The 17,320-nt window shown below is 43.9% G+C and overlaps 1 protein-coding gene across 2 annotated transcripts in view; it reads right to left on the bottom strand.

Moving 5' to 3' along the window:
• The window catches only part of SCAP (SREBF chaperone), a 93,091-nt gene that overhangs the window by 16,612 nt on the left and 59,159 nt on the right, over positions 1-17,320 (bottom strand). For both annotated transcript variants that reach the window (XM_068558320.1, XM_068558321.1), the window contains exon 3: positions 8,050-8,179. In XM_068558320.1, the coding sequence (XP_068414421.1) occupies positions 8,050-8,179 (130 nt within the window). The remainder of the gene's footprint in view (positions 1-8,049; positions 8,180-17,320) is intronic.

The raw sequence follows: 17,320 nt of genomic DNA, 5'->3' as shown, positions 1-17,320 counted from the left end.
TCCTTTGACAAATGAGATGCGGATACTGGTGGCTGGAAAGCAGGCAGGCACGAAAATGGTAGCAGGAGATGTGGGCAGGGCCTACCACTCACTGTGCTGGGTCCTATCATAATCCCTAATTGATACTCAAGTAAGAAACAGACATGGAAACAGAGAAAACACGAGGTATCCTAAGTGGGTGATGGAGAAAGCATAAGGGCCAGTGGAGTACAGATGCCCCTGGGTACAGAGGGAGGAGTGCTCACTAGATGGAGGCTTCCAACATGGCCCCAATAATCCCCACCTCCTGGCGCTCATGCCCAAGTGTAATCCCCCTTGGGAGTGGGCTGGACCTAGTGACTTGCTTCTGACAAACAGAATATAGCGATGAGCTCTTATTTCTGAGATTAGGTTACAAAAGACTATGACCCTTAAGGCCATTATGCTAAGTGAAATAAACCAGGCATGGAAAGACAAATACCGTATGATTCCACTTATATGAGGTACCTAAAGTTGTCAAATTCACAGTGTCAAAAAGCAGAATGGTGGTTACCAGGGGCTGGGAAAGGGGGAATGCGGAGTTACTGTTTAATGGGTGCAGAATTTCTGTTTTACAAGATGAAGAGTTATGAAGATGGATGGTGGTAATGGCTGTACAATAATGTGAATGTATTTAATACCACTGAACTGCACACTTAAAAATGGTTAAGAGAGGGAATTCCCTGGTGGTCCTGCGGTTAGGACTCAGCACTTTCACTGCTGGGGCCCAGGTTCAATCTCTGGTCGGGGAACTAAGATCCCACAAGCCACATGGCACAGCCAAAACAAACAAACAAAAAAAAAGCAAAACAAAAACAAACAAAAAACAGTTAAGAGAGTAAATTTTATGTTGTGTGTATTTTGCCACTATTTTTTTTTTAATGGAAGGAAAAAGCAGACTACGAGTCCTCCTCTGCACCCCCCTCCTTTAGAGCCACCACTCTGATGAAGTCAGCCATATCATGAGTTGCTCCAGAAAGGTCCATGTGGCAAGGAACTGAGGGGCTTTCAGCCAACACCCAATGAGGGACAAGAGTCCCTCAGTTCAACAGCCTGCAAGAAACCTGCTTCCAGCTCACTGTCTGAGTGAGCTTGGAAGCAGATTCTCTCCAGTCAGGCTCTGAGATAACTGCAGCCTTGGCTGACACCTTGATTGCAGTTTGTAAGAGACCCTGAGCTAGAGGACCCAGATAAGAAAACCAAGTCTCAGAGAGATAAAAAGGATATGCCCAAGGACACACAGCTGATAGGCAGCAGACCAGGATTAAAGCCCAGGGCCGCCTAATTCCCAAGCTGGTATATTCTACCTGCCTGGGTAGTTCTGAACTATGTGAGTTCCCATGGAGAACAGGACATAGATGGAAATGCCCAGCACAAGCAGTGCAGGAGGGGAGCTGAGGTCCTGAGGACCTGTGGGGTCCCTGACCAGGGCTCCTTGGAAACCTTGCGTTCAGGCTCAGGCTACCACCAAACACTGCAGTGCTGGGCCGGAAGCCCAGCCACCTCTGTGGACGCGGCAGGTAGGTCTCGGTATGAGGTTCAGGTTTCCATGGTGACCTGGTCTAGGGGAGTCAGGCCAGTGCAGGACACCTCAAGTTTGCTGCTTTAAACACAATCCTTCCTTCACATTTAAAGAAAGTAAGCTAGAGCTCCAGGTATTTCACCTTTACACTGACACACCCAGGGGCTCGCTTTAGAACACCATACGGAGGACTCCCAATACTCAGCTCTTCTGGAAAGCAGGGCTCCTGCTCCTTGTTCTCCAGCCCTGGACAGGCGAGGGGGTGGGGTGTGGTGGGAAGGGCAGGCTCAGGGGACACGCCAGGGTTAAATTCTAGCTCCACCCCTGGCTGTGTGCCTTGGACAACGGTCTCCACACTCTCCAACCCTCAGTCCCTTACTTACTGAGGGAAACGGGAATAAACTCTCAGACGTCAGCAGATCACTGTGAGGACCAAACAAAAGAACACACGAAACCATCTAGTAAGGTGTCTGGCCAAATACATGTTAGTTATATCTAGTTGTATCATTATGTCTTAAAACTCTTAAAATTGGTTTGGCATCCCTTTAAAATCAATCTCTCCTCCCCTTTCCTGTCCCCTTACCCTCCCTCCTAGGCACAGTCAACTCAGTCTCCAAGTTTCTCTAAGTTCAATTAGATTGACCTTCTTACCACCACTTTCATCATGTCATTGCCTCTAAGGGAATGACTTTCCACTGCCCAGAGAATTCATTTAAACTCCAGAGCCCAAGACTTAACTTGGTCCCACCTAACTTATCACCTACCAAGCTCCAAGAAAAATGCCTCACTTCAGACTCTCTGTCTCCTAAATAAGCCGTGCTTATTCAACAAGTCATTCAAAAAAAACCTTTCTTAAGCATATACTATGTGCAAAAGGTTGGACAAATTTGAATGAAACATGATTGCAACTAGGTCACACTACAGTTCACAAGGAGAAACAGAGCACACATCTGCAAGACAGCTGGGGAAGGCCTCCTGGAGAGCGTGATGTGAACTAAGGAGTAAAAGATAAGGAGTGCACGCCTGGTGCACTCAGAGGGCAGTCCAAGTATGTGAACCTCTGTTCTTCTGCCCTCTGCTCTGACCAGATCTAATCAATGACGATGACAGCCAGAAACATTTATCGAATGCAAATGATGGGCCAGGCACTGACCTAACTTTTGCATTCTTTCACTTAATCCTATGACAATGTATAATGCAGGTATAATTATTATCCCCACTTTATGAATGTGGAAACTAAGGTACACAGGTGTTACATAACCTGCCCAAGGTCACATGCCTGTGAAATGGAAAGTCTTCACCTTTCTGCTTTGCTCTGGTCTTCCTCTGGTAAAAACACCCCTCCTTCCAGAGGGAACTGTCCTCCCCTACCCCACAAGGCCACTGATCAGTGACTCCAACACAGGGCAGACCTAACTCAGAGTGCAAGGACCCAGTAGAGTTGATTAGAGTCCTTTCTGGAGGACACAGAAAGGCCTAACTGCAGGGTGCAGACACTACCCCATTGGGGGGGAACACTTCAGCAAAAGGGGAGAAAGAGGACTATATACTATATAGAAAGAGACACCTCCAGCATACAGAAAGAATTACAATTCAATAAAACGAAATCCAAACAGCTCAATTCAAAATGGGCAGAACACTGAAACACTTCACAAAGGAAGGTATGCAAATACAATAAGCACTTGACAGTAGTCATCTGGAAAATGCAAATTAAAAACACATCTAGATTGTTCCATACTTCTATTAGAAAGGCTTAAAAAAAACCCAAACAAACCTGACAGTACCAAGAACTTTACAGCACAAAGACTGAACTTTAATGTATGGAAATTTAAAAAATAATTTAGGAGGCTGACAGATGTGAAAAGAATGACACTTTACCTCTGTAGTGTTCCTTCCAAAAACCCATAACCCCAGTCTAATCTAGAGAAAAATACGCAAATCCCACTTGAGGAACACTCCTCAAAACTGTACAGGTCAGGACTTCCCTGGTGGTCCAGTGGCTGAGAATCCGCCTTCCAATGCAGGGGACACGGGTTCGAGCCCTGGTTAGGGAATTAAGATCCCACATGCTGCAGGGCTACTGAGCTCGCCCGCCTCAACTAAAGAGCCTGCGGGACTTCCCTGGTAGCACAGTGGTTAAGAATCCGCCTGCCAATGCAGGGGACATGGGTTCGAGCCCTGGTCCGGGAAGATCCCACATGCCACGGAGCAACTAAGCCCATGCGACACAACTACTGAGCCTGCACTCTAGAGCCCACGAGCCACAACTACTGAGCCGGCACCACAACTACTGAAGCCCACGTGCCACAACTACTGAGCCCACGTGCCACAACTACTGAAGCCCACGTGCTCTAGGGCCCGCGTGTTGCAACTACTGAAGCCCGTGCACCTCCAGCCCATGCTCCACGACAAGAGAAGACACCTCAATGAGAAGCCCGTGCACCGCAATGAAGAGTAGCCCCCCATTCACCACAATGAGAGAAAGCCCGCGCACAGCAACGAAGACCCAACACAGTGAAAAAATAATAAAATTTTAAAATAAGTAAATAAATAAAGAGCCTGCGTGCCACAAACTACAGAGTCCACATACTCTGGAGCCCAAGCACCACAACTAGAGAGAGAAAACCCGCACACCACAACTAGAGAGAAGCCCACACGACGCAACAACAACAAAAAAGATCCTGCATGCCACAATGAAGACCTAACGCAGCCAAAAATTAAAAAATAATAATTAATTAAATAAATATAATATAAAATAAAATACTTATTTACAAAAAAAACCTGTCCAGGTCATCAAGAACAAGGAAAGTCTGAGAAACTATCACTAAGGAAAAGTAAGGAAACCAGATTTCCTTAGCTTATACCTATGTCCTTCTTCTCTCCCAAGATCCCATCTAAGATACCATGTTATATTTAGTTGTCCTGTCTCTTGAGGCTTCTCTTGGCTGTGACAGTTTCTCAGACTCTTTTTTTTTTTTTTTGGCTGCATTGGGTGTTCGTTGTTGCACATGGGCTTTCTCTAGTTGCAGCGAATGGGGGTTACTCTTCGGTGTGGTACACGGGCACCTCATTGCAGTGGCTTCTCTTGTTGTGGAGCACGGGCTCTAGGTGCACAGGTTTCAGTAGTTGCAGTATGCGGGCTCAGTAGTTGTGATTCTTGGGCTCTACAGCACAGGCTCAGAAGTTGTGGCGCATGGACATATTTGCTCCGCTGCATGTGGGATCTTCCTGGATCAGGGCTCGAACCCGTGTCCCCTGCATTGGCAGGCAGATTCTTAACCACTGCACCACCAGGGAAGTGCTTAGACTCTTTTTTTGATGACTTTGACAGTCTTGAGGAGCGCTAGTCGGGAATTGTGTAGACCATCCCTCAACCGGGACTCGTCTGAAGTTCTTCTCATGATTAGACTGGGGTTATGGGTTTTTGGGAGGAAGACCACAGAGGTAAAGCACCCTTCTTGTCACACATCAAGGGTACATACCATCAACCTGATTTATCACTGTTGATGTTGACCCTCATCACCTTGCTCAGGTTCTCCACTGTAAAGAGACTCTTTTCTCCCTTCTCCACACGGTACTCTTTGGAAGAAAGTCACTATGCACAGTCCACAATTAAGGAAGAGGGATTATATTCCACCTCCCTGAGGGCAGAGTAGCTACATATATATATATATATTTTTTTTTAATACAATGGTTACTTTTTACTGCATTTTAAAAAATTAATTTATTCTATTTTATTTATTTTTGGCTGCATTGGGTCTTCGTTGCTGCGCGTGGGCTTTCTCTAGTTGCGGCGAACGGGGGCTACTCTTCGTTGTGGTGCACAGGCTTCTCATTATGGTGGCTTCTCTTGTTGCGGAGCACAGGCTCTAGACGCACGGGCTCAGTAGTTGTGGCTCATGGGCTCTAGAGCGCAGGTTCAATAGTTGTGGCACACGGGCTTAGCTGCTCTGCGGCATGTGGGATCTTCCTGGACAAGGGATAGAACCTATGTCCCCTGCATTGGCAGGCGGATTCTTAACCAATGTGCCACCGGGGAAGTCCAGCTACATAAATTTAGAATTTTTGCCCAGATCTGTCTATTTTCCTTCACTGATTTATTCAATCATATGGACTCAGATATTTATTTACACTGTGGGTTATAATCCAATACTACTTTACTTATTTTGTTGCAAAATGTATTTTATTTTCCAGCATTGGCCATTTGGAGCTCTTTCAGTTGGCTCCTGTTTCCCTTTGACATATGCTGAATTTATTTTAAACTGATATCTTTGTCTTCTCTTCCCAAGCACACTAGATCTCCTCCAGAGCAGTGAGGCTCTATGTGTCCTCAAGATCATTCTGCCAGGCACACTGCAGACGTGCAATAAACATGTGCTGAATAAAGGAATGAACAGAGGAATGAAGGACATTTTGGTTCCTTGGTGTGAGCAGTAGACGCCCAGTGCCTGAGCGTCCTAATTTTCCTTGGGAAACCATCCTCTCTAATCCCCAGCCTGGTGATGAAGACAATCAGGTGATGAAGTCAGTCAACAAAGCACCTCCCTCGGCCACAGGGTTTGGGGTGGGGACAGGCAGGTAACCCTATTCAGAGCCAAGTGGGCACCCTCTCATCCTCCACTGGATTGGATGTTGCAAGAACATGGGACTGAATCTGCTACAGCCACTGTTAGGGAGACAACAGTGAGCTGACCCAGACAGGGCAGAGCTGAGAGGTGGACTCCTTCTGAGGCCTAAACCATGCTGTCCTTGAGTAAGCCCTGCTTGTGGCTGTGAGTTATATGACCCAAAAAACGTCCTTTTCACTTACTCTGGTTTGGGTTGTGTTTCCTGTTCCTTATGATTAAAGCAACCCTTAGAATTCCTATATTGTTGACCTTTATTTTTATGACGAACAGTCAGTGGAGGTGAGATAACTGACCACTGAGCTGCATGACACCAGGTGACTGTACCAGGGCCTGGGTCTCCTTCTCAACCTTTCAGGGGCTGGGGACCCCAATCAGAAAGAGAAAAAAGGGACAATCCTCTAATTCCTGAACCCTCAAGTTATTTTGTACACCTGCTTACTATCACCATCCCAGGCCAAAGACGCACACTAAGGAAGTTTAAAGGGCTCACAAACAAGTAAACCCCTAACAGCTGTACCATGAAACATCTACTCTGTACCATCTGGTCCACTGAACTCTACTAGTCACAAAACATTCACAAACACAGACGACCCTGTTGTGACCGGGAACCATCAGCTCCATTATGTGGTAAAATTGCATGAAGAGGTTAATGGAGGCAAAAGGCTTGATCCAGTAAGGTCCCATAGTGAGCCAAGGGTCAAGCTGAGACATGAAGCAACAGAACTGGTTTCTGCCACATCTGACCTTCATGGGCAGAGTACCATTGAGCCTGGATTGTGTACTTCCTCTTGACACCATGCGTAGTTGAAACACATACCTATCTTACCAGATATGTCTCTATTTCAGCAACATTAGAGCACAGTTTATAACAAGTTACCTGGCTGCTATATTACCCGAAAAGGAAATGGGAAGGAATGTGCAATCACTGTCAGAGAGAAGGTAGGAGAGGAAAAGCTCTGTGCCCTGAGCTTGGTTTTGTTCCTCAACAACAGACTCAGCAAGCCCAGCACCAATCCATGGGACCCGAGCACAACACATGAGGGAAGAACATTTCATCCATACCTGGCAGGTAAAAGTTTTAGAGACGAACTAATCACTCTTAGAAGATTTCCAAATAATGAGCCCAGAGTTCTGGTGGGTTAAGTCCTGCACCTCAGACGCTCAACTGGAAAGACTGTTTCTTCCTTGTTTACGTTAGTGCTCAGCTCATAGACAGTCAGCTGAGAACAGTATGATTCAGAAGAAGCAGTGGGCTTCAGGTCAGGAGATCTGGAGTTCTAACCCAGTACTGACCCCATGAAAACTAAATTTAAACTGAGGCACATCATCACTCTGGGCCCCAGCTTCCTTAACTGCAAAAGAGAGAAACAAAACCTGCACGTTTTACCTGACTGGATTGTGAGGATAAAACAGGACCTAGCAGATTTGAAAAAATTAGGTGCACAGTGCAAATATTAAATGGTGTTGGGACTCCGATGATAAAACATTCTCTAGGGATGCTCAGTGGTTCCCATAACTACCTTGCGCAAGAAGGAGACGGCCTGTTTGCCAGGGCACTGCCTGGCACCTGTGCATGGTGTGTGAGCAGCCTACATATGAACCCAGACCCAGCTGTCCACAGCTACGGCAACCACAATCCCCAGCTTTTCTAGGACAGAAACACTTCTTTCTATGTAGTTTGGTGTTTCCTTTCAAAACAGGAATGTATAACTAGATGTATTAAATGTATAACTGAATATTTTCTGTGCCTTTATAAAGCTATTCAAGTATATGTATTCACACATCAGAAGCTGACCACCCTCACTCACTCACAGAACCCCTGCCTCGGCCAGTCTGCACCCAACTCCCAGGGCTCTCCTCAGCGATACACTGAGCACCTACCCACTCTGGCTGCTCATTAGGCTCTTCTGGCTTGTGGTCAGAGGCCACAGGCGGGGGCGAGTAATCCTTCACAGGAGTGGTGAATTCCACGGGTCCTGTTCCTGGCAAGGGGAGTTTCAGCAGTGGGTAGCTGGGATGAACAAAAAGGAGAGAAGAGTTAGGACACGATGGCAGGTAGAAGCTGTGCTGAGGTAACAGTGACGCAGGAACCACTGCAGTTGCACTAAATTCTCCATGCTAGGAGAACTGTACAAATGTACAAAATATTAGTCATAAAACTTCAGAGCTAGGAGAAAACTCAGACGCCTCTAGATCAGAATTTTTCAAACTCCCTTTTAGTCACAGGAAACCCAATGCATAAACTATGAAGTAGTTTACTGGTTGAATATTTTTGGAGATGTAATAAAGGCAAGATGCTACACAAACTTCTGGTCAAATTAGACATAAGTAAGACAACAAGAAAAAACTGGGGAGGGACTTCCCTGGTGGTCCAGTGGTTAAGACTCCATGCTTCCACTGCAGGGGGCACGGGTTCGACCCCTGGTTGGGAAGTTCTACATGCCGCGCGGCGCAGCCAAAAAAACAAAAAACAAAAACTGGGGAAACAAAAATCCAGAAGGATCCTGATTCAGACTGCTGAGCAAATTGCTCAAAGTTAAAGGGACAGACCATAGAAACTGTGCATAACACACTGAGGGTGTGGTTTACACTAGATCAGGCTGAACAGAAGTCAATGGACCTACCACACACAAAGGAAAAAGCTTGGCCTAACATCAAAAAGTTGGCAAATGGATGTGCTTTTGTTTCAGATTTCACTTCTTTTAAAACTTTTTCTTCAGGACTTCCCTGGTGGTCCAGTGGTTAAGACTCCACGCTTCCACTGCAGGGTGGGCAGTTTTGATCCCTGGTCGGGGAAGTTCCGCATGCGGCACGGTGCGGGGAAAAAAAAAATTGTACTACATAAAAGTTAATTCCCAGTTTTAAATAAAACTGGGAATTAACTTTTATGTAGTACAATGCACAAATCTTAAGTATAGGGACCTCCCTGGTGGCGCAGTGGTTAAGAATCCGCCTGCCAATGCAGGGGACATGGGTTCGAGCCCTGGTCCGGGAAGATCCCACATGCCACGTAGCAACTAAGCCCATGCGCCACAACTACTGAACCTGTGCTCTAGAGCCTGCGAGCCACAACAACTGAGCCCGCATGCCACAACTACTGAAGCCCGCATGCTTAGAACCCGTGCTCCGCAACAAGAGAAGTCACCGCAATGGGAAGCCCACTCACCGCAACGAAGAGTAGCCCCCGCTCTCTGCAACTAGAGAAAGCCCGCGCGCAGCAACAAAGACCCAACGCAGCCAAAAATAAAATATAAATAAATTAATTTTTAAAAAATCTTAAGTATATAGTGCAATGAATTTTTACATATGCCTACACCTGTGTAACCACTACCTAGATCAAGCTATAAAATATCTCCAGAACCTCAGAAGGTGGCCTTGTGCCCTGGCCCAGTGACGAGTATCCACTACCATAAACCACTATTAGAATTTCTATCACCATAAATTAGTTTTGCCTGTTTCTGATGGCATATAACTGAAATCATCCATTCCACTGTGTATTCTTTTGTGACTGGCTGTTTTCACTTAAATTACATCTACTAGAGTCATCCACACTGGCACATGTAGCAGATCATTCTTTTCCGTATGTACTATTCCGCTGAATGAACATATTAGAGTGCATCTATCTATTCCAGTGTTGAGGAACATTTGGCTGCTCCCAACTGAAGCTATTAAGAATAGAGCTATTGTGGTAATTTTTATGTATACACTCATTTTTATGTAAGCACTCATTTCTGTTGGGTATATTCATAGAATGAAACTTCTGGGTTGTGGAGTATACATATATTTAGCTTTGTAGATCACACCAGTTTTCCAAAATACTTATTTAAAGTAGTTATTTAAATTTATGTTCCCACCAGCAATGTGATAGGAGTTTCAACTGCTTCAAATCCTTGTCACCTCTTGATATTGTCAGTCCAATTAATTTTAACCATTTAGAGGAGGAGGTGGTGGTATCTCTCTGTGGTTTTAATATACAGCAAATAGTGTCGAAAACTCTTTCATATGCTTATTAGCCATCTGGATGAATCCTCTTTTGTGAAGCACCTCTTCAACTCTTTAACTGTTTTTAATTGAGTCGTCTTTATATATTCTAGATATGAGTCCGCAGTCCTTTATACAGCTATAAATTTCCCTCTTAGTTCTACTTTCACTGCAACCCATAAGTTTTGGTATATTGTGTTTTTGTTTTCATCATCTCAAGGTATTTTCTATTTTCCTCTCTGATTTCTTCTTCGACTCACTGGTTGTTTTAGAATATACTGTTTAATTTCCATGTATTTGTGAATTTTCCTTCTATTATCTTTTTAATTAAATTTATTTATTTTACTTATTTATTTTTGGCTGCATTGGGTCTTCGTTGCTATGCGCAGGCTTTCTCTAGTTGCAGTGAGTGGGGGCTACTCTTCATTGCGGTGCACGGGTTTCTCATTGCGGTGGCTTCTCTGGTTGCAGAGCACGGGCTCTAGGCGCGCAGGCTTCAATAGTTGTGGCACGCGGGCTCTAGAGCGCAGGCTCAGTAGTTGTGGTGCACAGGCTTAGTCCCTCCGCGGCATGTGGGATCTTCCTGGACCAGGGCTCGAACCCGTGTCCCCTGCGTTGGCTGGCGGATTCTTAACCACTGCACTGCCGGGGAAGCCTTCCTTCTGTTATTGATTTTTAGTTTCATTCTGCTGTTATTGGAAAAGATCCTCTGTATGATTTCGATCTTTTTAAATTTACTGAGACTTGTTTGCAGCCTAACATATATGGTCTATCCGGGAGAATGTTTATGTTCACTTGAGAAGAATGTGTATTGGTCTAGCTGGTTTCAGTGTTGCTCAAGTCCTCCATTTCCTTATTGATCTTGTCTGCTTGTAGCCATCATTGAAAGCAGAGTATTGAAGACTTCAACTATTATTGGAGAACTGTATATTTCTCCTTTCAATTCTGTCAATTTTTGCTTCATATATTTTACGGATATGTTGTTAGGTGTTATATGTTTATAATGGTTATATCCTCTTGTTGTATTGAAGCATTTATCAATATATAATGTCCTTCTCTGTCTCTAATAAATTTTTTAATGTTGTCTGATCATAATATAGCCACTTCAGTTCTCTTTTGGGTACTGTTTAGCACAGAATATCATCTTCCATCCTTTTACTTTCAACCTTTTTGTGTTCTTATATCTAAAGTGTAGTGTATATCTAAGGATCTCCCTGGTGGTCCAGGTGGTTAAGACTCCGTGCTTCCAGTGTAGGGGGTATGGGTTTAATCCCTGGTCAGGGAACTGAGATTCCACATGCTGCAGGGCGCAGCCAAAAAAAAAAAAAAGTTAAAAAAAAAAGCGTAGTGTATATTTAAAGTGTCTTGCAGACAGTACGTAGATAAAGTCTTTGTAAAATCAAATTGGCCACTCTTTTAAAAGGAGAGTTTGATCCACCTACATTTAATGTGATTACTGACAAGGAAGGATTTATTTATGCCATTTAGCTATTTGTTTTGTTTGTCTTATATGATTTTCGTTCCTCAGTTCCTCCATTGCTGCCCTTTTTTTAAGAGGGGGGGATTGATTTTTTGTAGTGTGCCACTCTGATTCCCTTCTACTTTCCTGTTCTACATATTTTAAAAGTTATTTTCTTAGTGGTCACCTTGGGAATTCTATTATTAACAACTTATAACAACCTAGGTTGAATAGAGGGGTTCAACAGCAAATCTGAGCAGAGAAGAAAGGATCAGCAATTATGAAAATAAGACAACTGAAATCATGCAGTCTGAGCAGCTTAGCTTCAACAGGATACACCCACTCTGTCTAGACATCCTTGTCTCTCCCCTTTTATATTGTTGTCACAGATTACACTTTACATTTAATCTCTTTAATGTAGATTTTAAATTATTGTTTAATACACTTGCCCTTTAAATCACAGAAGACAAAGAAAGAAATTACAAACCAACAATACTGATTATCTTTACTAGTGTTTATTTTTTCTTATGGCTTCAAATTGCAGGGTAGGTGCACTGGTAACAATTTCCCTCAGCTTTTGTTTATCTGGAAATGTCTTAATTTCTCCTTCATTACTGAAGTATAGTTTTTGTTGTTTTTTTGGTTTTTTTTCAATTTGAAAGCAGTCACTTTTTTTTTTTTTTTTTTTGCCCACACCCTGCCGCATGCAGTAACTTAGTTCCCTGACCAGAGATCAAACCTGGGCCCCCGGGCTTCCCTGGTGGCGCAGTGGTTAAGAACCTGCCTGCCAACACAGGGGACATGGGTTTGAGCCCTGGTCCGGGAAGATCCCACGTGCTGCAGAGCAACTAAGCCCATGCGCCACAACTACTGAGCCTGCGCTCTAGAGCCCACGAGCCACAACTAATGAGCCCATGCACCACAACTACTGAAGCCTGCACGCCTAGAGCCCGTGCTCCGCAATAAGAGAAGCCACTGCAATGAGAAGTCTGTGCACCGCAATGAAGAGTAGCCCCTGCTCACTGCAACTAGAGAAAGCCCACACGCAGCAACAAAGACCCAACACAGCCAAAAATAAATAAATAAAATAAATAAATTAAAAAAAAAACCTGTGCCCCCTGTGTTGGAAGCGCAGTCTTAACCACTGGATCGCTAGGGAAGTCCCTGAAGTATAGTTTTGGAGAATTTAGAACTCTTGATTGAGTTTTTTTTCCTTTCAGGACTTTAAATATGTGATCCCACTGCCTTCTGGCCTCCATGGTTTCTGAGAAGAAATCAGCTATTAATCCATCGAGAATCCCTTTTATGTGAAGAGTTGCTTCTCTTTTGCTTCTTCCAAAAGCTAAGGTTCAGCTGTTTGGAGGTAGGTGTCAAGGGCTGTCTCTGGACTTAGCTAAGGTTTTGCTGGGGAAAGCTCCACACAATGCCTGGGCTGACCCCTGAGCTCTGGGTGCAGAGAGGAGTCCTGGGGCCCAGAGCTAAGACTGCTGAAGCTCTAGCTCTACTACAAGATGAAGGCAGGCAGTACATTTTATTTACCTACATTCACTTTCCATACAGTAGCTGCTCAAAACACTGACTAAAGGCAGCCTGTTTCTCAAGATTTGAAATATGTAAAACATCTGTGAATTCCAGGAGTCTAAACATTCCAGCAGGAAGAGAAAGAAGGTCAGCACACTCCAGAGCATCCACTTTCTTACGATAAAGTCTCTTTGGAAATGTCCACAGGCCTTGAAATGCTTAAAGTGGCTCACAGTCATTCTCCAACCTTGCCCTGGAGCCACACAACTCCCCTCTTGCTTCTGAGGCTCTGTACTTGCTGGAACACTCTTGCTCATTCTTCTCCTAGATAACTCAGCTTCAAGGCCTCAACTACAGTATCATTTGCCTAGGAAGTCTTTCCCCTTTCCCCAAAACTGAGTTAAGGCCCCTCCTCCTATGAGCTGCCAAAATGCCCCGTACTCACCCCAACACGGTTCTTATCACTGATGGTGAGCCTGCCCATTTCTGTCTCTGTAACAATGATGATGGTTTCTAACTCTCACTGAGTACCTACTGTGTGCCAGGTGCCTTCCATCTTTTTTCTCATTTAAGCCTCACCACAGGGACTTCCCTGGTGGTCCAGTGGGTAAGACTCTGTGCTCCCAATGCAGGGGGCCTGGGTTTGATCCTTGATTGGGGAACTAGATCCCACATGCGTGCCGCAACTAAGAAGGCCACATGCAACAATGAAGATCCCGTGTGCTGCAACTAAGACCCAGCGCAGCCTAAATAAATAAATAAATAAATATTAAAAAAAAAAAAAAAAGCCTCACCACAACCCAACAAGGCACACAGAAGCTATATCCCCTCTAGCCCCCAAGAAAGTGACAGAACCAGTATATGAACACAGGCAGTCTGGCCCCAGAGTCCACCCTCTTAACATCACACTATACTCTTGTATTACATTTCTGTTTTGTTTAAAAATTTAAACAGGTAGGAGTAGGAACCAAGATGGCGGAGTAGAAGGACGTGCTCTCACTCCCTCTCGCAAGAACACCAGAATCACAACTAGCTGCTGGACAATCATCGACAGGAAGACACTGGAACTCACCAAAAAAGATACCCCACATCCAAAGACAAAGGATAAACCACAATGAGACGGTAGGAGGGGCGCAACCACAGTAAAATCAAATCCCATAACTGCTGGGTGGGTGACTCACAGACTGCCGAACACTTATACCACAGAAGTCCACCCACTGGAGTGAAGGTTCTGAGCCCCACGTCAGGCTTCCCAACCTGGGGGTCCGGCAATGGGAGGAGGAATTCCTAGAGAATCAGACTTTGAAGCCTAGTGGGAATTGATTGCAGGACTTCGACAGGACTGGGGGAAACAGAGACCCCACTCTTGGAGGGTGCACACAAAACAGTGTGTGCATCGGGACCCAGGGGAAGGAGCAGTGACCCTGGGGGAGACTGAACCAGACCTACCTGCTAGTGTTGGAAGGTCTCCTGCAGAGGCGGGGGGTGGCTCTGTTTCACTGTGGGGACAAGGACACTGGCAGCAGAAGTTCTGGGAAGTACTCCTTGGCGTGAGCCCCCCCAGAGTCTGCCATTAGCCCCACCAAAGAGCCCAGGTAGGCTCCAGTGTTGGGTTGCCTCAGGCAAAACAACCAACAGGGAGGGAACCCAGCCCCACCCATCAACAGTCAAGTGGATTAAAGTTTTACTGAGCTCTGACCACCACAGCAACAGTCAGCTCTACCCACCACCAGAGCCTCCCATCAAGCCTCTTATATAGCCTCATCCACCAGAGGGCAGACAGCAGAAGCAAGAAAAACTATAATCCTGCAGCATGTGGAACAAAAACCACATTCACAGAAAGACAAGATGAAAAGGCAGAGGGCTATACACCAGATGAAGGAACAAGAAAAAACCCCAGAAAAACAACTAAATGAAGTGGAGATAGGCAACCTTCCAGAAAAAGAATTCAGAATAATGATAGTGAAGATGATCCAGGACCTCGGAATAAGAATGGAGGCAAAGATTGAGAAGATGTAAGAAATGATTAACAAAGACCTAGAAGAATTAAAGAACAAACAAACAGAGATGACCAATACAATAACTGAAATGAAAAATACACTAGAAGGAATCAATAGCAGAATAACTGAGGCAGAAGAACGGATAAGTGACCTGGAAGACAGAATGGTGGAATTCACTGCTGCGGAACAGACTAAAGAAAAAAGAATGAAAAGAAATGAAGACAGCCTAAGAGACCTCTGGGACAACATTAAATGCAACAACATTCGCATTATAGGGGTCCCAGAAGGAGAAGAGAGAGAGAAAGGACCAGAGAAAATATTTGAAGAGATTATAGTCGAAAACTTCCCTAACATGGGAAAGGAAATAGCCACCCAAGTCCAGGAAGCACAGAGAGTCCCAGGCAGGATAAATCCAAGGAGAAACACGCAGAGACACATAGTAATCAAATTGGCAAATATTAAAGACAAAGAAAAATTATTGAAAGCAGCAAGGGAAAAACGACAAATAACATACAAGGGAACTCCCATAAGGTTAACAGCTGATTTCTCAGCAGAAACTCTACAAGCCAGAAGGGAGTGGCATCATATATTTAAAGTGATGAAAGGGAAGAACCTACAACCAAGATTACTCTACCCGGCAAAGATCTCATTCAGATTTGATGGAGAAATCAAAAGCTTTACAGAGAAGCAAAAGCTAAGAGAATTCAGCACCACCAAACCAGCTCTACAACAAATGCTAAAGGAACTTCTCTAAGTGGGAAACACAAGAGAAGAAAAGGACCTACAAAAACAAACCCAAAACAGTTAAGAAAATGGTCATAGGAACATACATATCGATAATTACCTTAAACGTGAACAGATTAAATGCTCCAACCAAAAGACACAGGCTTGCTGAATGGATACAAAAACAAGACCCATATATATGCTGTCTACAAGAGACCCACTTCAGACCTAGGGACACATACAGACTGAAAGTGAGGGGATGGAAAAAGATATTCCATGCAAATAGAAATCAAAAGAAAGCTGGAGTAGCTATACTCATATCAGATAAAATAAACTTTAAAATAAAGAATGTTGCAAGAGACAAGGAAGGACACTACATAATGATCAAGGGATCAATCCAAGAAGATATAACAATTATAAATATATACGCACCCAACATAGGAGCACCTCAATACATAAGGCAACTGCTAACAGCTATAAAAGAGGAAATCGACAGTAACACAATAATAGTGGGGGACTTTAACATCTCACTTACACCAATGGACAGATCAACCAAAATGAAAATAAATAAGGAAACAGAAGCTTTAAATGACACAATAGACCAGATAGATTTAATTGATATTTATAGGACATTCCATCCAAAAACAACATATTACACTTTCTTCTCAAGTGCGCACGGAACATTCTCCAGGATAGATCACATCTTGGGTCACAAATCAAGCCTCAGTAAATTTAAGAAAACTGAAATCATATCAAGCATCTTTTCTGACCACAACGCTGTGAGATTAGAAATGAATTACAGGGGAAAAAACGTAAAAAACACAAACACATGGAGGCTAAACAATACGTTACTAAATAACCAAGAGATCACTGAAGAAATCAAAGAGGAAATCAAAAAATACCTAGAGACAAATGACAATGAAAACACGACGATCCAAAACCTATGGGGTGCAGCAAAAGCAGTTCTAAGAGGGATGTTTATAGCTATACAAGCCTACCTAAAGAAACAAGAAAAACTCAAGTAAACAATCTAACCTTACACCTAAAGGAACTAGAGAAAGAAGAACAAACAAAACCCAAAGTTAGCAGAAGGAAAGAAATCATAAAGATCAGAGCGGAAATAAATGAAATAGAAACAGAGAAAACAATAGCAAAGATCGATAAAACTAAAAGCTGGTTCTTTGAGAAGATAAACAAAATTGATAAGCCATTAGCCAGACTCATCAAGAAAAAGAGGGAGAGGACTCAAATCAATAAAATTAGAAATGAAAAAGGAGAAGTTACAACAGACACCATAGAAATACAGGGCATCCTAAGAGACTACTACAAGCAACTCTGTGCCAACAAAATGGACAACCTGGAAGAAATGGACAAATTCTTAGAAAGGTATAACCTTCCAAGACTGAACCAGGAAGAAACAGAAAATATGAACAGACCAATCACAAGTAATGAAAGTGAAACTGTGATT

The sequence above is a fragment of the Eschrichtius robustus genome, chromosome 12 (genome assembly GCF_028021215.1).
Source record: "Eschrichtius robustus isolate mEscRob2 chromosome 12, mEscRob2.pri, whole genome shotgun sequence".
Taxonomy (NCBI): Eukaryota; Metazoa; Chordata; class Mammalia; order Artiodactyla; family Eschrichtiidae; genus Eschrichtius; species Eschrichtius robustus.
The sequence above is the reverse complement of the archived record's forward strand: the minus strand, read 5'-3'. Positions and strand labels throughout refer to the sequence as shown.